At 37.3% G+C, this 22,572-nt stretch overlaps 2 protein-coding genes across 5 annotated transcripts in view; one reads left to right on the top strand and one right to left on the bottom strand.

Moving 5' to 3' along the window:
• The window catches only part of trim2a (tripartite motif containing 2a), a 40,906-nt gene extending 26,025 nt beyond the window's left edge, over positions 1–14,881 (top strand). For both annotated transcript variants that reach the window (XM_082165653.1, XM_082165654.1), the window contains 11 exons: positions 1,095–1,273; positions 3,874–4,108; positions 4,302–4,453; positions 5,517–5,697; positions 7,983–8,709; positions 9,996–10,099; positions 10,250–10,417; positions 10,703–10,871; positions 12,477–12,547; positions 12,723–12,863; positions 13,088–14,881. In XM_082165653.1, coding sequence (XP_082021779.1) covers positions 1,140–1,273; positions 3,874–4,108; positions 4,302–4,453; positions 5,517–5,697; positions 7,983–8,709; positions 9,996–10,099; positions 10,250–10,417; positions 10,703–10,871; positions 12,477–12,547; positions 12,723–12,863; positions 13,088–13,240 — 2,235 coding nt within the window. In that variant the 5' untranslated portion in view covers positions 1,095–1,139 and the 3' untranslated portion in view covers positions 13,241–14,881. The remainder of the gene's footprint in view (positions 1–1,094; positions 1,274–3,873; positions 4,109–4,301; positions 4,454–5,516; positions 5,698–7,982; positions 8,710–9,995; positions 10,100–10,249; positions 10,418–10,702; positions 10,872–12,476; positions 12,548–12,722; positions 12,864–13,087) is intronic.
• A 1,082-nt stretch (positions 14,882–15,963) lies between these two features.
• tmem131l (transmembrane 131 like) overlaps positions 15,964–22,572 on the bottom strand; it is a 57,046-nt gene continuing 50,437 nt past the window's right edge. For 2 of the 3 annotated variants that reach the window (XM_082165627.1, XM_082165628.1), the window contains exons 25-34: positions 21,217–21,757; positions 20,968–21,098; positions 20,422–20,555; positions 19,239–19,415; positions 18,833–18,911; positions 18,628–18,737; positions 18,401–18,527; positions 18,227–18,303; positions 17,998–18,134; positions 15,964–16,463 (exon numbers count right to left, since the gene is read on the bottom strand). In XM_082165627.1, coding sequence (XP_082021753.1) covers positions 16,149–16,463; positions 17,998–18,134; positions 18,227–18,303; positions 18,401–18,527; positions 18,628–18,737; positions 18,833–18,911; positions 19,239–19,415; positions 20,422–20,555; positions 20,968–21,098; positions 21,217–21,757 — 1,828 coding nt within the window. In that variant the 3' untranslated portion in view covers positions 15,964–16,148. The remainder of the gene's footprint in view (positions 16,464–17,997; positions 18,135–18,226; positions 18,304–18,400; positions 18,528–18,627; positions 18,738–18,832; positions 18,912–19,238; positions 19,416–20,421; positions 20,556–20,967; positions 21,099–21,216; positions 21,758–22,572) is intronic. The other variant, XM_082165629.1, reaches the window with a different exon arrangement.

Raw genomic sequence — 22,572 nt, 5'->3', positions numbered from 1 at the left:
GGAAGATCAGGCCTTTCCTAACTGAGCATGCAACACAACTTATCGTCCAGGCCCTGGTCATCTCTAGGCTTGACTACTGCAATGCCCTTCTGGCTGGACTCCCAGCATGTGCGACCAAACCCCTACAGATGATCCAGAATGCTGCAGCTCGTCTTGTCTTCAACGAGCCCAAGAGGGCCCACGTCACTCCTCTGTTCATCTCTCTGCACTGGCTACCTCTAGCTGCTCGCATCAAGTTCAAGGCACTGACGCTTGCTTACAGAACTATCACAGGCTCAGCTCCCTCCTACTTTCACTCACTCCTACGAGTCTACATCCCTACCAGACACCTACGATCGGTCAACGAGCGACGTCTCGTGGTTCCATCACAGAAAGCCACAAAATCACTTTCCAGAACATTCTCATTTACAGTTCCATGCTGGTGGAACGCTCTCCCCACCCTCATCCGGAATGCAGAATCCCTGACAACATTCAAAAAACAGCTGAAAACCAATCTCTTCCGTGAGCACTTAACCTTATAAAAAAAAAAAAAAAAAAAATCCTTTCCCTTTGAAACATCACTTATCAGGCTTATGCTACTCTGAATAATACCAGAACTTCGTATTTTGAGCACTTCCTGCGTTGTTGTTGCTTTTGCCTCTTTATGATGACTCGCTGAACTTAGTCCTAATTTGTAAGTCGCTTTGGATAAGGGCGTCTGCTAAATGACTAAATGTAGATAAAAGCTAGCAAAGTCAGATTAATGTGATAGGCAATATTAGACTATATCTAATATATGTTGATGAGTAAGTTATATTTAGCAATATAAACAAAAATGAATGATAGTAAATAGACATTCAAAAGCAGCAAGGCATGGTTTTATAGGCATGGCATACTACTCTACCTTGTAATAGTGAAAGCTTAAGATTTCTGGAAACTGGAATTCTAGTGTTGTGACGTGAGATCCTCTGCACCTAGCACCTTATTTGTGTTCATTAATACAGTATGTTTTCACAGAAAAAAGAAACAGCTACATCATGTGGCCCTTTCCAGGAAAAATATCTCATCTGTTATTTTTTCATTTATTTATTTGAACTCCTTTACCCTCTCTCCAGGGCCCGGGCTGAAGACGTGTGGGAGGCCTTTGATAGAGTGTTAGGATGGCCACTGAAGCTTCTACCCTCCCAAGTCCTGTGGTTCGTCAGATCAACAAACAGTTCCTGATTTGCAGTATCTGTCTGGATCGCTACAACAATCCCAAGGTCCTTCCCTGCCTCCACACCTTCTGTGAAAGGTACTTCATTTCTGATATTCTGTTATATTGCTTAATTTGATTATTTTACAGCTATTTGTTTTGTAAAGTGTAAATTACATCATTTTTTATTTCTCTTTCTTAGTTCTGTAAAGGTAATTTTACTCATTAGAGGGCTTTGTAATACAGAGTAAATCTTAAACAGGTCATGAACTGGATTGTTTTATTATTTTATAATGTTGCCTGGGGTGCCCTTATAATGTTAGTATGATTTTTACATAAAAAATGGTCATAATTTATAAATAAAAGCCATTTTTCCAAGCCTGATTTCAGCCTCAGATTTGAACGCTCTGTTTTAAGGGGCGTGTCTGCTGTGATACTGCAGTGCAAACGCCCACTGCTGTGATTGGCTGGCATGCTTGCATATGAAATAGCTAGTATTACATGAACTCTCTAGAAAACTTTTACTACGTTTTTACTATTACAGCTATCGAGATTAACAAATCGTGAAAAGTATCGTTTAAAGCATTATATTTAAATCTATTCCATCACATGAAAGGTTGCAGCATGATGAGCACTGACTGAGCAGATGACAGACAGTCTGTTGATCGCGTGAATAAAGATCTTATCATTGCAACGCAATTTTTGCACTCTCACAAATGCTTACACCAAATCACAATGCAAACACGATGTGAATACACAGTAAGAGCAGTGTCATTATTTCATCACGAGTTTGGTAAGTGTCCAGATAAGCTCTCGCGGCTCGCGCTGTGCTGTTTGATTGACAGCTTGGGCGATTGGAAAGGGATCGTTCTTTGATCGCTTTCAGTTTAAAAAATATTATTTTCATAATTCTACGAGAAATTATGTGAAGTTGATCGTTTAGTCACTGATGCATAAACAGTATTGAACGATTTTAAGAGAAATATCTGAACTTGAATAATTACACAGAAATCACTGATCGCAGATCAGGCATTAGAATACACATGGTTACTTACATGTTGCTGGCAGATCCGTGTCGGGACGGGAAATTGTGATTGACTGATTTAATAAAGTTTAACCATGCTGGAATCCGAAGGAAGCTTATGCAGACTGTCTTCTTCCACAAACAGGCACTGCACAATATTTAGTAAACAGCATGTTTATTGCTTGGAAGTAGCTCGATCCGGTTTAGCAATTATCATGTCGTCCTATGTTATTTAGCATGTTTGGGCGAATCGGTGGGCGGGGCTAAACAGGCCGTGTTGAAGTAGGCGTTGATCTTCTTTTGTGGAGGCGGTGTTTTATCCTCTTTGACGTCATAGTTCCCCACTTTGAAAAACGAGTCGTTTGCTGAGCCTGATGTCTATAAAAGCTTTTATTGGACTAACAAGGTAGTTTTAAGTTCTGAAACTTACAGGATATTATTATAGTATGATGATCTCTTATATGTCAAAAGCTCAAGGAAATTTTGATTTCTCAGTTCATCACCCCTTTAAAGGGATATTTCACAAAAAAAAATTAATTTGTTTTTGAGAATCACAAAAAAGTGTGAAAAAAAGTCTATGACGTCATCAGCAGAGTATAAGTAGGCGCCTGCAAAATACATCAACGCTTTTGTCTGAAGGAGACGTGCAGGGAACCTGATGCTTGTTTAATAGATGCTGTGTGAACATGAATAGAAACACTGACAAATTTGTACATGCATAAATAAATGCACAAGTGTGAAACAAAATATTAGTATTGGCCATATTACTGATTCACAGATGCCATAAAGTTTGACTGGACACAGTTCCGTCTAGGATCATTGAGGAATAATAAAACTGAGAGAGGAAGTTATTTTTGAAATTTGAGGATGTCCCTCTTCTATACCAGCTTTTTGCATTTAACAAAAATGATAGAAGCAACAAGTGATGTAATATATGGCACCGAGGTGCCAATGCATGTATCGAGTATGCAGCAGAATTTACAATGAAGCCCTGTATCATTGCTTCTATTCTTTTCAGATAATCACGTGAGTGATTTTTCTGTTCAATCGATTTCCATTTCAGAACTTTAATCCGAGTCTGAACTGTGAGGAGTGTAGTGTACTTTTAAAGTTTTCTAAGCCGTTTGGTTTTGGTGTTTGGGTGAAGCAGTGATAATTCTTACAAATGCTTATATACTTATGTAAGAAATTACATCTGCTTTAAAAACTAGAATGTCCTATGTCTAATAACAGTTCAAATTGATACAAAATGCATTATATTTCCTGGCTTCATGGCTGTTGTAAATTTACAAACCAGCAGATGGGGCTGTTGTCGATACTCAAAGGCTTTAAAGGCTTTAAAAACAAATGTCCTGGTTTCATCAGGGAAAAGCTTCAGAGCTTCATGAGGCTTCATTTCCATATCCCGTGAAGCAACACACAACAGGGAAAGGGAAGGGAAAGGTTCACGGCATCAGTGTTATATACTTCCCTTATATTTCACAGGAAACATGAGTCTTAACCAGGTGTTTGCCGTTTTATTCCAGAATAGCACTCCACATGAATCTATACAGGGTGCCCACAAGATGCCCAGTGATTAGTTTTATCTAAAAAACAATATGAATATGTTTTTCTGGTGAGAGTCAGTTATTACCACATAGGTTGTCATTTCAATAACCTGTTTTTATTGCCCCAGGTGTCTGCAGAACTACATTCCCGCCCACAGTCTGACTCTGTCTTGCCCCGTGTGCCGTCAGACCTCCATCCTGCCGGAGAAAGGTGTGGCGGCACTTCAGAGTAATTTCTTCATCACCAACCTGATGGAGGTGCTAAAGAGGAGCCCAGACATTAACCTCAGTGAGGACTGCACAGACGCTATCAATGGAGTGGCCACTGGACAACCACTCTCCTGTCCCAATCATGGAGGAAACGTAAGACTTACACAGCAGTACAGGATAACTAAATCTCTAGTGTACAGAAGCCCGACTGTATGGTATTTTCCTCCTGTTCATTTTTGTATGTGAAATTCCTTATGATTTTTGCAAAGGGAGTATGTAAACATAATGTGAAAAGTTGTCTTTAGCTTGTCACCAACAGGGATGCTTCTCCCTCTCTTTTCATCAGGTAATGGAGTTCTACTGTCCACCATGTGAGACAGCCATGTGTGAGGAGTGTACAAGCGGCGAACACGCAGAACACGCCACCGTCCCGCTTAAGGATGTTTTAGAACAGCACAAAGCCTCGCTACAGGAGCAGCTGGACGCCGTCAAAAACAGGCATATAACATATGCTTACGTACACATTGCTACAGAATTTTTTGTTACATTGTTTTCTGTTTAAGTAAAATGTCGTATTAAAAATAAGGCTCGTTACGCAATATGAAGACAAGCAAATTAATGTGAACACCTGAAATGTACTGTGAATTTCACCCATTACACCAAATATGTCAGCCAGGGAGGCCTGTTTTATCAGATTATATAAAGTACATTATTTGTATAATACACTGCTACACAGTTGTGTACAATTTTTTTCAAGATTATTTGATGAATAGAAAGTTCAAAAGAACAGCATTTATTTGAAATAGAATCTTTTGTAACATTGTATATGTCTTTACTGTAACTTCTGACCATTTTAATGCATCATTACTGAAGTATTAATTTCTTTCCACAAAGAAAAATCTTACTGACCCCAAACTTTTGAACAGTAAGGTATAATGTTACAGAACTTACATTTTTCAACAGTTTTCAACATTGATAATAATACTAAATGATTCTTGAGCACCAAATCAGATTAGATTGATTCTGAAGGATCATGTGACACTGAAGACTGGAGTATTAATGCTGAAAATTCAGCTTTGAGATCACAGGAATAAATTACATTTTATAATATATTCAAATAGAAAACAGTTATTTTATATTGTAGTAATATTTCACAATATTACAGTTTTTTTGTTGTTGTATTTTTTATCAATAAATGCAGTCTTCGTGTGCATAAGAGACTTTTTTTTTAAACAAAAAAATCGTACCGATCCCAAACTTTTGAACGGCAGTGTATGTATAGGTGTTAAATAAGGGAGACATACAATATGTTTAGAGCGGTGGGTCCCCAGGATCAGGATTGAAAACCACTGCTTTAACATACACAGTGATGGAACAAACAAAAATAAAAAAAATAGGTTTAACAACTTTACTATAATTCTAAAATGTGGAAAATAATAGTAATAAAAAAAACAAAGAACGAGTAGATTTGTCCAAACATTTGACTAGTAGTGTATAAAAAATTGTAGTAAAAGTAACATAAAAAGAGATAAAATGAGTAACTTGTTCTTCTTTTCCTTAGACTGCCAGAAATTGACTCTGCGCTGGAGGTTCTGTCTGAGATTTTGCAGCAGCTGAGCAATCAGAAGAGTTCAATAGAAGAAGTGATTCATGCTACTTTTGAGGAACTTCAGAAGACCCTCAATGTACGGAAGAGTGTTCTGCTGATGGAGCTGGAGGTCAACTACGGACTCAAACAGAAGGCTAGTACACTTATCTAGAGGCGATCATTTTTTAAATGTCATCATTTGTAAGTAATTAGCTGTTTAGCATGTTCTTACCATCAAATCTTTGCAACATTTTGAATTATTTTAAGTTTTTGTTCAAATATCCTTAAAGGCCCGATTTACTTATGGCAAAGTTCTTTCCATTCTTCGCTTAGAGGTAAAAAGAGTTGGAAATACCTAAGCAGCGCTATACTGTAAGAAAAAAACATCCCGATGCGGCGTTTAGATAAATATTCACACTTTCCTCTCAATAACAAAATAAACACAACAAAAATTACAGCAGTGAGAAAACCGTAAAGACACCTGATCATAATATTGTAGATACAGTATGTTTGCACCAGATTTACAATTCAGCACTCCAGTGAAGTCATTTTACATTTATTTATATACCACTTTATACAATAGAGTGCTATTGCTATTGTGCTACTGCAAGCAGTTCTACAGTATTAACCATGAAAAAAGAAACGTGTCAGTGTCACTTTCAGTTAGAATCACAACTTTAATTTCTAAAGCAGCTCTCCAGCGTGTTCATGTTATACTCGTGTCTGACCTCAACTGACTAAACAGAAGAAATGAACTGAGAAGGCAGAGCCACAGATCGCACCTACTGTGATCTATTATATAATCGCCATGGACCAATGTCAAATAAATGTCAAATAAAAACTAGTGATTTCTGGTTGACTATTTTACATGCCTGCCTCTTTCTTATTCAAAGGGCAGTTCTCGACCCAAATAAGCTGCAAAGTAGAGTAGACTTGTTTATTGCTTGCAATGTTTATTTGCATGCATGCTTAATCTTGTCTCCTCCCATATCAGTCGCACTGTTTTGCTGTGGTGAATGATTAAACAAATTTAATAACTCTGTAGCACATGCTTCTGTGTGGGTCTGACATCAGTCCTGGCATCTGGCAGTGCGTCACATGGGAATGATTCATCTGGAAGAACCAGACCAACTTCAGAGTCCGCCTTTAAACACAAAGTAAACAAAGTCAGCACAGCTAGTAGCAAGCAGGCACAGATAGTTTGGGGCATTGTAATGGAAGAGGACTGTGATAAACAAGTTGAGGTAAGGTAGGGTTCTGAATTGAGTTTGTTATGGAGTTTAATTTAGTTTTAGGATCAAACTGTGTCAAGTTTTTCCTCATTTGATATCTGTTGTATTTGAAATGACTGGACACTCTGACTGAACAGGGTGGCTTTATCAAAGCATGGATCTGTCACTGTTGAGTACATTTGGTCCTTGTCATGCTATGCTAACTAATTCATCAGACCATGATATTCATGATAGAATGTTTTTATAAGTACCAGATTCGGAAAATGATTAGCACTTGTACGTCAGGAATTGATGTTCATTAGAGGTGACTTATGTTGTCCAGTATATGCTTTTAGCACTGATTAACTGCTAGCATTTGTTTGTTTACACAGACACTGGGCTCCACAAGTGAAAATGGTTTGTTTTTTAGTAGTTTAATTGACAGCATGTACTTGATCTTACACAGCCTAAGTACAAACCGTATGATCATTTTGTCCAGCGTGATTTGCCAATGTTAAAGAGTGCATATTGTGCTTTAATGGAAGCAAAACATCCGGTCTTCTGTTCAAATTAAGTTAAGAGGATCACACAATTATTGCATTTGATTGGTGATCTAGAAATAATGCAAAATATTACATATTTCCTCTCATTTAATGTCTTTCTTTTACATTTTCTAAATCTAAAAACACAGACTTTTTGACCCCTTTGTATATGCAGTTTATATGTGTATCATCATCTGTTTGTGCTGCTATGTCTGTGTGGCTGCAGATCTAAATATTTATGCCATTGTGAACAAACCTTTTAGGCTCCGTTGGATTCAGGAACACTTATTTGTAGTGTTATTGTACGTCCGAACACCGATTGGTTCTTTCAATAGCGCCGCACCAGCCAATCAGAAGTACTTCCAAATCCACGTAACTATATCGCACCTTAGACTGCGATCGGCACGTTGCGCGATATGAATACTTCTGTTATCCCTCCTCCTCCCCAGCACCACCTGTAGAGATATGCTACTGGGGTTCTACCATTTCTTACAGCCACCTTTCCTTTGTTTGTTATTTTTGACTAAGCTGAACAAATTATTGTATTTGCTCAGCAGCAGCGTAGCAGATCTTGTCCGCCAAAATCAAGCCTATCTATATTTAATGCCCATGCCAATAAATGCTGGTTGAAATTTTTCCACTCTGAGAGTTGTCATGACTGAAATATAATTTGTATGTCATTGCAGGTGTTGCAAGCTCAGCTGGAGTCGTTGCTGCAGGGGCAGGAGGGCATATGCAGCAGCTGCAGTTTCACTGAGCAGGCTCTTAATCACGGCTCGGAAGCTGAGGTCCTATTGGTCAAGAAGCAGATGAGCGAGCGTCTTGACGAGCTGGCCAATCAGGACCTCCCACTTCAGCCTGAGGAGAACAACCAGCTGGACTTCTTGGTGGAGACCGACGGTCTTCGCAAATCCATCCACAACCTTGGTGCTATAGTAACCACCAATGCTGTAGCCGCAGAAACTGTTGCCACCGGTGAAGGCCTGAGGCACTGCATCGTGGGACAGCAAACCTCTGTGACCATAACAACAAAAGACAGAGACGGCGGACTGTGCCGGACAGGAAATGCTCTGCTCATAGCTAATCTTTCTGCCTCTGATGGCACCATAGTGGGGGAAGGTGAAGTCACGGATCATAAAAATGGCACTTATGAGTTTGTATACAAGGCCCCGTGTGAGGGCCGCTTCACGCTCTCGCTGAAGCTCTATGATCAGCATATTAAAGGCAGCCCATTCAGCATACGTGCCAACAAAATGACAGAGATCTCCCTGACTGCAGACGCAGGCAAGAAACGCCTCAAATCTCCAGGAAGCAGCCATGTGAAACAGCGTGCCATCAAGCGCCCGGCCAGCATGTACAGCACCGGCAAACGGAAAGAAAACCCAATCGAAGATGACCTCATGTTCCGAATCGGTATGATGAGCTCACATTCCTTTTGTCTGAATCCTGTCCTAACAGATTGCGTAAGAAATTAACACTACTACAGTCAGGTCACTGTAAAAGGGGATTGCTTTTAATAAATAAAAACCTGATCGTTTGATGATAATCAAACTGTAAAGAGGAACAAATGCTTTTATATTTGTAAAAACTATTAGTGCAAATATTTGTACATATTACTTTTGCTAAGAAAAGTATCTATTTGTTAAAGTGCAATAGCTTTTAAATTTCCAGGTGTTCTGTGGATCTAATGATTAGTGTGTGTTTAATATTGATCGATATTATAAATCTATACGAAATATATATAAATCTATACTCTTAATAAACAATTAAATATCCAATATTGGCAGATGATAGACAGTAAAAAAGAATCATCAGTTTTGAATGAATGTCCACAAAAATACAATAATCCAGCATTTATATTATCCTGGGGGCGCACAGAACTTTATAATCATATCTTATCTGTTTGGTAACCATGACAATTTCAGTTAGGACCTCATTTAGGACAAAAGCTATTACAAAATGACATTTCTTAAGTGCATAATCTTATTTTAACTACAGATAGGAAAATGGGATTACAGAAGCATCCTAACAGTTTGGAAAAAATGGTATTACAGAAGCATCCTGACTCCACTGGTGTCAAAAATTATTTGAAAGCCAACTATAAAAATCACATAATAGCCCTGTCTGAGAATGACGTCACATTTGTTTGCAAACAGCAATGTTTGATGGTGGAAAGACTTTGTGAACACCCAAATAATGTGCTGCACTTTGACAACAAAACAGTGACAAATAATTACAGACTCCTATCAAATAAAAGGATTAGGCTTTGCCTTTTCTACCAAGCTTATTAAAACTTTACTTAATGAAAAGCACCATTTATTTTGTTTCTCCATTTTAATCTCAGTTACTTCTATTCTGAGTTTTTCCGTTTTACTTCACAGCAGCTGTTTATGTGTAGTTGGTTGCTTGGTAACAGACCTGAGAGTTGATTACCGAACTCGATGGAGGGGTTAAAGATTTCCTAACTACGGATAAGATGAGATTTTGTAAGATAGGATAAGAATCCTAAATCAACATAAGATTTGCTTCTGTAATACAAATTTGTGAAAAATCCTAAATTAACTTGTTAGATCTCAACTTTAGACTTAAGATAGGAAGTTTCTGTAATACGCCCCCTGAATGAAAAATGTTTGTTTATCTATCCATCTATCCATCCATCCATCCGTTTATCTATTTATTTATTTATTTATTTTCCTTAGGAACTAAAGGCAGAAATAAGGGTGAGTTCACCAATCTGCAGGGAGTTGCTGCTTCTTCTGTTGGCAAGGTCCTGATAGCAGACAGTAACAACCAGTGTGTTCAGGTATACAGTTCTACACCTCACCTGACTAATCACAGTTTAAATTCACTCTTTTTTACCATCGTTCTGTGGGTTGCTTAATGTCCTTTTCATTTAATAAAACAAGTAACAAAACAAGTGCTTAATTTAAGACGTAAATTGTTTCATTTGTAGATATTTTCAAATGATGGACAGTTTAAGAGTCGCTTCGGAGTGAGGGGCCGATCACCAGGACAACTTCAACGGCCAACTGGTGTCGCTGTGCACCCCAATGGTGACATCATCATTGCTGACTATGATAACAAATGGGTCAGCATTTTCTCCAGTGATGGCAAGTTTAAGGTATCTGCATCTGCTTTTATTATTAGTTTTATTAAAGAAAATTTTAACTTTTAAGAATTTATGGCAAATAGATTTTTACCACATACTTGTTAGTATAAGAAATATTTGCTATTGGCATGTTTTTTATAAATACACTTAAAGGAAAATTATTTCAGGTTGAATTCTAACACTTTTTCTCTCTTTCTCTCTTTCTCTCTTTCTCTCTCTCTCTCTCTCTCTCTCTCTCTCTCTCTCTCTCTCTCTCTCTCTCTCTCTCTCTCTCGTGTCCTCTGTGTCTTTTTTCAGACTAAAATTGGCTCAGGGAAGCTCATGGGTCCTAAGGGTGTATCGGTTGATAGAAATGGCCACATCATTGTGGTTGACAATAAATCTTGTTGCGTCTTCATTTTCCAGCCCAATGGAAAACTTGTTTCCAAGTTTGGAAACCGAGGCAACAGTGACAAGCAATTTGCAGGTACTTACCTTGGTTACATACTGGCACTTATTCAGCCTTCACATGCTATCCGAATTATTGTAAATAGAAGTTTCCTAGTAAGAAATTGAGCATGAATGGCTTCGCAAAACTAATTTTGATACCCAAGTTTCCGAATTGGCCAGGACATAAATTTAAACATGGCTGAGTAGATAACCATTGCTGTAGTGACTGTTAAGTTTCATTTGTTCAACTTTCTTTTGCTGTTACAATCATGTATATAAATAGCCATTGTTTTATACAGCGAAAACAGCATTTATTTGAAAGAAATCCCAGATTCTAGATAACACGGTGAATGTATACAATAGCGCAGGTAATGTTTATGTGGTTGGCAACAAATTGGATGCTACATTTTATTCAAAACCCGCTATACATTTGAGCTTTAATAAGATTTCCCTAAGAAATAGGCAAGAATAAACCTGACATCTTCCATGATTCCTATTTTTTCTGACAAAACAGCACTTTAAGGGTATGGTTCAACCAAAAATGAAAATTTTGTAATTAATTGCTCGTTGTTCCAAACCCGTAAGACTTTCGGTCATCTTCAGAACACAAATGAGGATTTTTTTAATGAAATCTGAGAGATTTCTGTCCCTCCGTTGACAGCTACGCAACTACCACCTTGACGCTTCAGAAAGTTCATAAAGAGATCGTAAAACTAATCCATATGAATTGAGCTAAAGAGACTCAGATCACTTAATGTGAATAAAAGCCTAAATTTAATTTGTTCATCATATTTAAACATTGATCAGCGAACATAAACATAAGCTCAACCGAACCTGCTTGACGCGTGAGAACAAACCTCTTGCTCTCGTAACACACGAGAATGAACCTCATTGGTTCTCACACGTCAAGCAAACATGCTTGAGCTTCCGTTTACCACAACTGATGTGTGTGTTGATGAATGTTTATATGTGAATAAAATTCAATCTGGGCTCCACATTCAATTCAATCCTAAATTCAATCTGTTCATCATATAAAGCAATCGCGTCTCTTCAGAAAATTTTGGACTAAACCACTCTATTAATATGGATTAGTTTTACGATCTCTTAATGAACTTTTTGAGGCATCAAGGTGGTAGTTGCGTAGCTGTCAACAGAGGGGCAGAAAGCTCTCAGATTTCATCAAAAAGATCTTCATTTGTGTTCCAAAGATAAACGAAAGTCTTACAGGTTTGGAACAATATGAGGGTGAGTAATTAATTACAGAATTTTCATTTTTGGGTGAACTAACCCAATTAATACAACACAGTCATACTTACAACTTCAGAAGAAAGAATTAGACAAATTTAGATAACACATGAAGGCGACATTAATCTAACGACCTTGTCCTTGCTCAAATTGTTTCAGCCTTCAGCTCATACAGTATCTAAAACAGTGTTTTCTCTAGCTAATTTTTCAACCAAAAGGAAAAGCCACATATCACAAATGTTATGTTGATTGTGTAACCAAGCACTTTCATGGGACACTTAATGACAAAAAAAGAACAGGAGAGATTTCATCAAAAACAACAGTGACTATTATTGAGTGGGATGAGGACTTTAGTTTACCAAAAGTTGAATGTGCAACTCTTCTTTCATTTTCATAGGTCCCCACTTTGCAGCAGTGAATCAAAATAATGAAATCATTGTGACTGATTTTCATAATCATTCTGTAAAGGTAAAATTTCCTATCCTATCCTATAATAGTCCTATTCCTAAAATGTGCTGTCTTGTTAGCCACCATTGTGGTTACTTTTTGAAAAACAGTTCACTCATACCTGTTCAAAGTCATTCAAAACCTCAGTCTTTTTAAATATTCATGTGTTAATGTAGATTGTGTCATTAAATTGCAGGTGTTCAGTCCAGAGGGGGAGTTTCTACTGAAGTTTGGGTCGAATGGCGAAGGAAATGGGCAGTTTAATGCTCCGACGGGTGTGGCGGTAGATGCCAATGGCAATATTATAGTGGCCGACTGGGGCAACAGCCGGATACAGGTAACACAGGCTTAGATCAACTGAATATTTCAAAATATTTCACAAAAATGTGTGATTGGTAGCCCTAACAAAAAGTTTTAGTTTAATCAAAGTAAACACATTAACTTGTGAGATTAAGTAAATGTTGAACAGTGTGATGACTGGCAGCACACATATATTTTAGTCATGTCAGGTAAAAAAATTTAGATTTAACATCTTTATATCATTCATCTGTGGGACTCCAGGTGTTTGACAGCAGTGGATCCTTCTTGTCCTACATCAACACCTCCGCAGACCCTCTGTATGGCCCGCAAGGATTGGCTCTCACCTCTGATGGCCACGTTGTGGTGGCAGACTCTGGGAACCACTGTTTTAAAGTATACCGTTATCTACAATAGCACTTATTGCCGCCCTCGTGCCAAATGGGACCCTCATATTGCATTGAAGTTGTCGTTGTAGCCTCATGACACCCTCACCTTGGAGAAAAGGATAAAACCGAAGGAAATGGGATTCTGTACCCTGATCATAGAGGTTTTCAAACCTAAAAACATTGATTTGGCAATTCAAAGGAATAATTCACCCAAAAATATGAATTCTGTCTTTTTTTCTTTTCTTTTTTTTCTCATGTTGTTCAAAACTTTCCATGGAATATAAAAGGCACGAAACGAAATTTGTTATTAATTGAAAATCATCGCTGTAACTCAAATCAAATAAATTGCGTAAATGATGTTGGCATTGACGCATCATTTTCGTAATTGATTTCAGTTTCAGTGAAGAGGATGATAAACAATATATGTTCAATTTTATCTTTTTTAATTGCCATTCATTTGTATGCAAATCTGTCATGACGCATGAGTTGTTTGGACTACTTTTTCGATTGTTTTCCCACTTTCATTATATGAAAGAGACTGTTCACAATTGTAAAAAAAACGTTTGTGCTCCATGGAAGAATGTCACGATAATTTGTAACAACACGAGGATGAGTAAATGATGACAGAAATGTAATTTTTGATTGAAACTGTCCCTTTAAGAATGAAACAATATAGATTTAGGTTATGCTGTTCTTCACTTTTGACTCAAAAACTGCTACACATTAGGGGAAGCGTTTGTTTCTACTGTGGGAATCTGAATGTTCTTCTTTCAACACTCAGCTGATTAAAAAGGGAACTCTTCAAAGTATTGGCATGTATAAGAATGTAAGTAATGCGATTCCAAACTGCTATTCAATTTGATATATCTACACATCAAACAGACTAAATAATCTCACTATGGTGGGCCAGTATCACCAATATTTGGCCAGAGTTATGTTTAAAAGTGATGTCAGGAATATTTATAACTTATACCACAATATATGTGCTTATGACTGTGATGTGCACAACTGTGGTTGGTACAATGTTTGTATAATGCAATTACTGTACATCTCTGTAATCACTTTAACCCATAATATGCAAGAAACAAATCACTTGATATGCTGTTTAGATATCTACAAAAACTACCTTTTTAATATCAATGCACTGAATTAAAAAGATGCTGATTCATTTCTCTTATTAATTTCTCAATTCGTGCCATAAAGAGAATTGACCAGAAAAAAATCAGTGATGTATCAAATGCGCAATTCACCCGATGCACTTTGTGAATTAGCACCACAAAAAACATGTATAGTACTAATATTAAAGGCCCCCTGGTTTAATGTTTATCAGAAGACATGCATTAGTTAGTGATGATCATGTGTTGTGACTTGTGACAGTGATTATTTTGTGTTGTTCATACTCATGCTTAAACTGAAAAAGTGCCCTGTGTTCTTTTCAAGTGTACTAATGCCAAACAGATAAATGCAGAAAGTGAATCTTCCTTGTCTCACCGTATGCCTGTTCTCATGTACAGTGATACCTGTGTACAGTGTACCTGTTGTCATAAACATGGAACTAGTGCTGCTTGTTTGCACAAAACTATACACAATTTTGCATACATTCCAAAATGTATTTCTTTCCCCTTGATACCCACAAACCTGATTTTGAAGCAATAAAGCTTGAATCCTTTCTCCTTTGCTGTATTAACTTTTGTGGCATGAAATTTGTTTTAGCTCCACGGTCATATGACCAGTGTTAAATAGTTATATTTGCACAGCTCATGCATTATTTGAACTGTTCCGAATATATTCTATTCATTAATAGTAGATGAAAATAGAAGTACTTAGTTTTATAAGGACACTTTAATTTTCTGTGTTGTACTTTTATGACTATGAAAGCAATCTAGAACCTAGAAGACAGTAAGGTTACATTATTTTTCGATGCTCCACTTTGTAACTTTGAAACTACATGTCTACTAACTCTCATTAGAGTACTAGTTGAGTATTAGTAGACTGGTAGGGTTAGAGTAAGTTGACATGTAGTTGCAAAGTTAATTGTAGTTAATAGAATGTCTTTTGGGGGAGCATCAAAAGTGTTTGCAGATAATAAGCAGACAGTCTACTAATACTCTAATGAGAGTTAGCAGACATGTAGTTGCAAAGATACTTATAATTACTAGAATGTGGACCATCATAAACCCTTGCAGCTTCAAGACAAAAAAAAAAAAAAAAAAAACTTCACTCTGTTCTTACAGAGTTGATCAGGACTCAACTTGCAGTTGTTTATGAGCATTACTTTCCAGCCAAGAGCACCTCCCTAGTCCTCCTACAGTTTAGGGTAAATTTCCTGTCCATTGATATAAAAATTCTAACTGCTTTTTTTTTGAAAAATATATTTGATCCATTTTAGGGAAAGCATATTATAATCTCACAAATATCAAAAAAAAATTGCTTGAAATTTCCCTGATGTCATTACAATACATTTTTTGCAGAGTCCATTTTTGAAGTGAGTGGTTCTCAGGTTCATTATAATGAATAAAATTGCTAAAGTCACCATTATCTAGATCAAATTCATTTCTAAAATCTAAATGCTTTAGAAAAAATAGGAAATAAGAAAATATTTTATTTTGTTCAATGTCTGCAAAATTTGTCAACTATAAACTCTACGTTGTCTGATAGCATTTCTTCCTTTCACTGTCGTGATCTGAGTAGCATGTTAGAGTATTTAAACAACTGACAAAATTAAACCTTAAAGTAATTCACAACACAGAGTCAAATACAAAACCTTTTTTTTTATTTTCGATGGTCAAACTTGCAAAACATCTAGAAAAATATACAACAAAATGCTGAACCTTACCACAACAACAAACATAAAAGAAAGAAGAATATTCACATTTTCCCCAATTAGAGATAAAAGCACATTCTTTTTTTCCTCTTTATTCAAAAGCACAGTTTCCTCACATTTCCCCACAGTAGCCTGAATCGTTGGAGAGCTGAGAGTTGGAGCTCCGGTTTGAAGAGGAGTTCCATATGTCCAAATTCATGTGTGGTCCAAAAGGATTGAAGCTGGAGTACTGTTTTCCCGGGCAGGCGCCGCCTGGTTCACGGCTGAAGGGTGCGACGGGTGCGACGGGTGAGATGGGCGAGTGGGGCGAGACGGGAGCGGAGCGCTCTGGGTGGAAGTGGTTCTGGTAAGGCTCGCTTTGAGGTGTCCAGATAGAGCCAAATAGACTGGACATGGGTGACAGACTTCTGGTTCCTGAAAAGTATGGCTGGAAAAGATAGATAAGGGAAAAATTTTCAGTTTTTGAGCATTGCTTTAATATTCCATGTTTAACAAAGAATCTACTTCTCAATGAGGACAAACTACACACTTTAACAGGATTTTGATTGAATTTCTGCCTATATTTGTATTTCACACTTAATGTACTAGTTTAAATGTTAACATGAGACGATTTCTTAACTTGCAGCTCAAGAACTGCCTTATAGTGTTAAAAAAAAAAAAATCCGATACATATCGATTCTGAATATTTGAAACATTCAATACTCATTTTCCGCAGTTTTGATCCAAGTATAAAGTCCTTTGAGCTGCATGTTTCTTGCATGTAAGCAGCTCACGATCTGGGGTTTTCAGTGTCTCAGAGCGACTCGCTTCACAGTAAACGGAGCAAACGCCATCCCTGCATTTACAGTGCATTTGTAATACAATTGTAATATATTTATATTTAAAAAAATAATAATGATTATTTTTATATGATCTCCCTCAGAGTTATCATAATCTATGAGTAATCTCAGACAACAGAGTTTCAGCTGATAAGAAAATACTTTAGCTGCCTTTCCACCATCGGGCCAAACCGATCTTGTTTCGACCCAGGCGGTGCGAATGGTTCCAATCCTGAGTGGCGACGTCACTAAACGCATTCTACGAGCACGGTTGGCTAACTAATTCTAGGTCGAGAACGGCTTGCAATCGTGTTGTGCCGAACCAAGCTTTAGTGGAAATATAACAGGAACCGCTCCTTACTGTTCTCAGAACCGTTCGGCCTGATGGTGCAAAGGCTTTGATTACAGTCAACCAAGATACCGTTTAAATTTGATGCCTTTAATTGTTGCAATTTTTGTCTATGGTATCAAAAATGGTATCAAGACAAAAAACTACAGGCAAAAACATTGTTTTTCATGCATTGGTCAATTTTGAGATTTTGGCCTACTTGACTTTTCATAGTGTTGCTTCAGACTAGTGGAAAGAAAACACCCAAAATACACTTTTAAGCATTTCTTTTATTGCACTTTATCTATTTGTGTTTTTACTTGCAGTGCAACTGGAAATCTCCACTTCTGTAGTACTTGCACCAAAAGTTACAGTTTTACATTCTATATTCAGAAAATTTTTACTGAGGGGTTTGTTCATATATCATTCACCTGACTTTATACAACATTTTATTACTAAAATCATTGCCTCTTATGTCAATTTTTTTTATAAATTTAAGCCTGGCTTTAGCCATTGTTTAGATTTCTATTCTGGAAAGGTATGCAAATTAGTGCATATTTAATTAGTTATGGCCTCATTTACATATTTAAACATTATATTTCAGAAATGTAATCAATCAACTGGGGAAGTAAGGGAATATCAGTAAAAAAAACATTCACCTGGCTGGGGTTTCCTGCCTCAAATATCGATATTTTTCAAAGTATTGTATCGAAGTTAGAATTTCAGTATTGTGACAAGACAACATTACTGCCAAATAAATGTTTTTTTGTTTTTTTTTTGTGCTTGACAAGAACAAACACTTGTGTAAATCTCACCTTGCTCCCCACACAACTGCCAGTGTCCCATGTGGAGTTGATGTCATGGGCTCCATTCTGTCCCCAGACTGGCTGATGGCTGTGGGTCACGGTTTGGCTTTCAGGGCATGAGAATGCATTTTGGTAATTGCCGTTACCTTCAGGGACAAAACAAAGAAAATGGTCACTCATCCTTCGGTAACTATGTACTAGAGTGAGACATTTCTCATAGTGAGAGAAAACCCCTCACCTGTTGGCATGTAGTTGGCCTGATCACTATAGGGATACTGACTGGTACACTGGCTGTTCATGTTGTTCCACGGGAAGCTGCATAATATTGACACATAAGCATTTGAATTTGTCAGTGGATGGACTCAAATTAAGTCAAAATAAAATACAAAACAACTAAAAGCCTGAGACATACCCGTCGTATCCGGATGGGGGACTCTGAGGGACAAACGGAAGAGATTCGGTCATGTTGTACCTGAATTCATTGGTCATGGGAACGGAGGCAGCTGGCCATGTCTCTTCAATCACAGAGCCAATTACGTCTGTGGAAACCAAAATGCATAAATCACATAAATAAAACGCAAGATCACCCATCTTAACCGCCGATCCTCTCTGTAAAAATAATGTGAGAATGTCCCTCACCGATGTTTTTGTCCACACCTGCAGCTACATCAGCGAAGCTCTGAGGGAGTACAGGGTCAGGACAGACTTCTGGGCTTTGGCATGGTTCCCTGACATATAGATTGTTCATGCTGAGGACAAAGTGTAAATAGATCGTCAATCACACCTAGATTAATCTAAATTTTCTCTTTTTTTTAAACTCAAGTGATTAAGTCACTCATTTTACCTTTGGGTTTTGTATGAATGGTTCATGTTCAGGTAACATTCCCGATCTTTTGGATATGGGTGGTACTGGATGTTGTCTCCTTAAAAAAACAAAAAACAAACAGCAATTTTGATTAAAATGTTATTCATAATAATTTCTCTTCGCTCACGCCATGTCATAATTACCCTAGGCTCGAGATGACAAAATGTCCTCTGTTCACATCCTTGGAGTGTGTACTGTGTGTTTCTATTACACTATCAATGCCTAAATGAAGAGAGAAGTAGGAGCTCTCAGAAAATTCCCAGTTTACGTGCTGTAATTACGAGCTCTACGAGGACATGAAATCTCGAAATGATGGTAATTTCAACATGGCGTGAACGCACCTATAGTACAATAGTGTGTAGTAAGCGCATGTGTGATCTCTTACTCCTGCAGGGATGTCTGTTGGGGTCTCTTTCTCCCTCTATGCTGCTGGCACTGCTCCAGCTGCCCCAGGATCCTCGGCTGGCTCTTACACTGCCTGATGAACTGCTCGAATCAGAGCCTGACTCCCAATGCAGACGTCGCTCTGGACACTTACGTCTCGGTCTGACTGAACAAGTGCCTGCGTTTGTGTAAAAAGAAACCGATTAACAGAACTGATGTGGAGCGTTACACTTAACACACACACACACGTATACATATATACATGGGTGTACATGTACATGTATACATGTGATTTGACACTGAAGACTGAAGTAATGGCTGCAGAAAATTCAGCTTTGCATCACAGGAATAAATTACATTTTAAAGTATCTTAAAATAGAAAACAGTTCTTTAAACTGTAATGATCTTTCACAATATTACTGTTTTCACAGTATTTTTGATCAAATAAATGGTGAGCATAAGGCCGTGTGTCCACCAAAGCGTTTTTAGCCAGCTGAAAACGCTGGGCGCTCTGCAGAAAACGGCTAGCTGTGGGCGCTTGAGAGCGTTTCGGCAGCACAGCATTTTTTCAGTTGAGACGCTTTGCTTGTTATGATACGGAATATCCGCAAAGTGTTACTAGTATCTCATTTCACACATATTTTGTTTCTGTGTTGATTCTATATAAAAATGTAGATACAATGTAACGTATTTTCTCTGGCTCTTGTTTTAAATTATTTTGTTCCATTATTATGCTTGTTGTTGACATCTGTTAACGTTGTACAAGCAAAATGTGGCGGTTGGTCGGTGTGGTATTTGTCCCACCCCTCCTCCACTGTGATTGGACGGCTGGGTAAAAAGTGACAGTGATGAGCGCTTCGTTTTACCCAAAGTTGAACATTCTTTAACGCCAGGCGCTTAGTGCTTCAGCGTGAAAAAAACGCTCAGCGCCTCGTTACGCTCATGCTGTTTTAAAAACGCGGCGCTCCCATTGAAAACAATTGAAAGTGTTTTCACGCCAGCCGCGTGAAAAAACGCTTTGGTGGACACACGGCCTTAGAGACTTCTTTAAATTGAATCATTTTAAACCATTCGATGTTGTCTTGAACAACCGTAGTAACATTAGGATGTTCAGGAACACTTGTATGATGTCATTCACACATGCAGCAGTGAGACAGAGAAACTGCTGTACATCACTTCCTCACCATTGTGTTTGAGAGGGCTGTCTGGGTTGGTTCCTATTTTAGGTAGTTCAGGTTTCATGTTGCGGGTTCTAGCAGCATTACGTGGAGGTTCTCTCTCACTCTCTGTCACCATGACAACACTGTTTTCAGGAAGTCTGTTGGGTTGCCAGAATGAAAAAAATAAAATAATAATAAGCTAGGGATGCACAAAATATCGGCAGATATGTGTTCATTTTTAATGTTATCATTATTGGCCCGACAAGAAAATTTGGCCACCATATCCACCTTAAAATATGGCTTTTGTATTTGTATATTGCGGTCAATAATTGATTTAAAATGCTAAAAATCAAGTGAATCATGATGCGTTAATGTAGTGTACTTATAATAAAGGAAACATAGTGTGGCAATGTTCTTTAGTGTAAGGGTCATAATAGCTTTGGACTGAATAAAAATCCAGTGGATCATGATTTAAATCAATCCTCTGTCAAATCACACTACTACTTGTAACACAACATAACTAACAAGTGTGTTCTATAACATTTTCATCGTTTCATCACAGACACGTACCCAGGAATGAGCTCAGCTGCCTTCCTGCGACTCCTGCCTGTGTTTTTCTTTGCTTTGGTGTTGGTGGCAGACACTCCAAGTTCAGCATCTTTCTCCGGTCTCTTCTTCTGACCGCCGCCTCTTTCTATCTTCTGAAGGAGGGGCACAAACAACTCATTTTTCTTAGTGAGGTGAAAAAGAAAAAAGTGGAAAATGTTCACAGAGGCAGATTTTAGCAGGGTAAAACGAAAGGTGTATTATAGCTCTTACCTCTTCATCTACATAATCCCTTTTTTCAGCATTGATTTTTCTTTTACACTCCTCGTCTTCCATCACTTCATCTGCAGGCTGAGGGACTCTGCCTGCTGTCACGTTTTCAGGTAGTCTAGGAACTGTTTCCATAGGAAACATATCAGCTGGCAAAGCCTTGTCCTCCATGGATTCTCTAAAGTGCTCTTTCTTCTCAGCAGGGAGAAGGGTTTCATCAAATATGTCATTGTTGTTGTTGTTGTTATTACAAACTTCTGGGTCTAACTCATAGGTGTGATCTCTATCTTCATCGGTTGGAGGGTTGCAAAAGTCCGAGGTAGCAGAAACACTAGCAGCTGCAGATGCAGGGCTATTTTTATATCTACTGTAGAGGAAAGACACTTTAGTCTGCTTCTTTGGAGGCTGGGAAGATCCTCCAGAACTTTTCTTGGATGAGGACTGTGAGCGAATCGTCCCATTGGCCACAGCTGGAGATCCCCTCCCCTTGCCTTTGTCAGAGGGGTGGCTCGTGTCAGTGTAGTTCTTACAACTGCCTTTTCCTCTACAAAACAAACAAACAAAAAACTATTAGTTAAAAATGGCTCCAACTCATACAATTGTCTATAATAAAAAGCTAACTAGAATCAAGCCCAAAAAAATTTAACTGTGTTATGATCATCGTAACATCACATATTGCTGCTTGTATTTCCAGGTAAAGAAAAACACAATAAACACATAGAAATACAATGTGCAAAAACCACAAACTAAAAAGCAATGCCTTTTTAAATAATAATAATAATGTTTATATAATAAATGTAATTATTTGTGAATATTAGATATTTATTTTACAGTATTAGTAGTAGAAATTATAATTTACTATTTTGTTATATTTTTTATAATAATTATGTTTATGATAATATTGAATACTAAATCTTAGATTTTACAGTACTAGTGGTAGAAACTATTTACTGTTGTATTTGTATTATATAAAAAGGCACTGCTTGATAGTTTGTGGTTTATTTATTAATGTTTATTTAATAAAAGTAATTATTGAATATTTGTATTGAATATTAAATCTTTATTTTACAATACTAGTAGAATTAGCAATAATAATAATTTACTCCTTTGTTGTTGTTATTATTATTATCATCATATTTTGTGTACAGTAACAGTTTTTAATACAATTCTCATTACAAATCTTGTGCAATGATATAAACCTCTGTCCACAAAAATGTTTGAAATGGTAATATATATATATATATATATATATATATATATATATATATATATATATATATATATATATATATATATATATATATATATATATATATATAAAACAGAGCAACCCTAACTCAGAGCACCTGAGTTTGTGTG

Source organism: Leuciscus leuciscus, assembly GCF_965113295.1.
Source record: "Leuciscus leuciscus genome assembly, chromosome: 3".
In the NCBI taxonomy this organism is placed as follows: Eukaryota; Metazoa; Chordata; class Actinopteri; order Cypriniformes; family Leuciscidae; genus Leuciscus; species Leuciscus leuciscus.
This window is presented reverse-complemented; position numbering and strand designations above follow the sequence as displayed.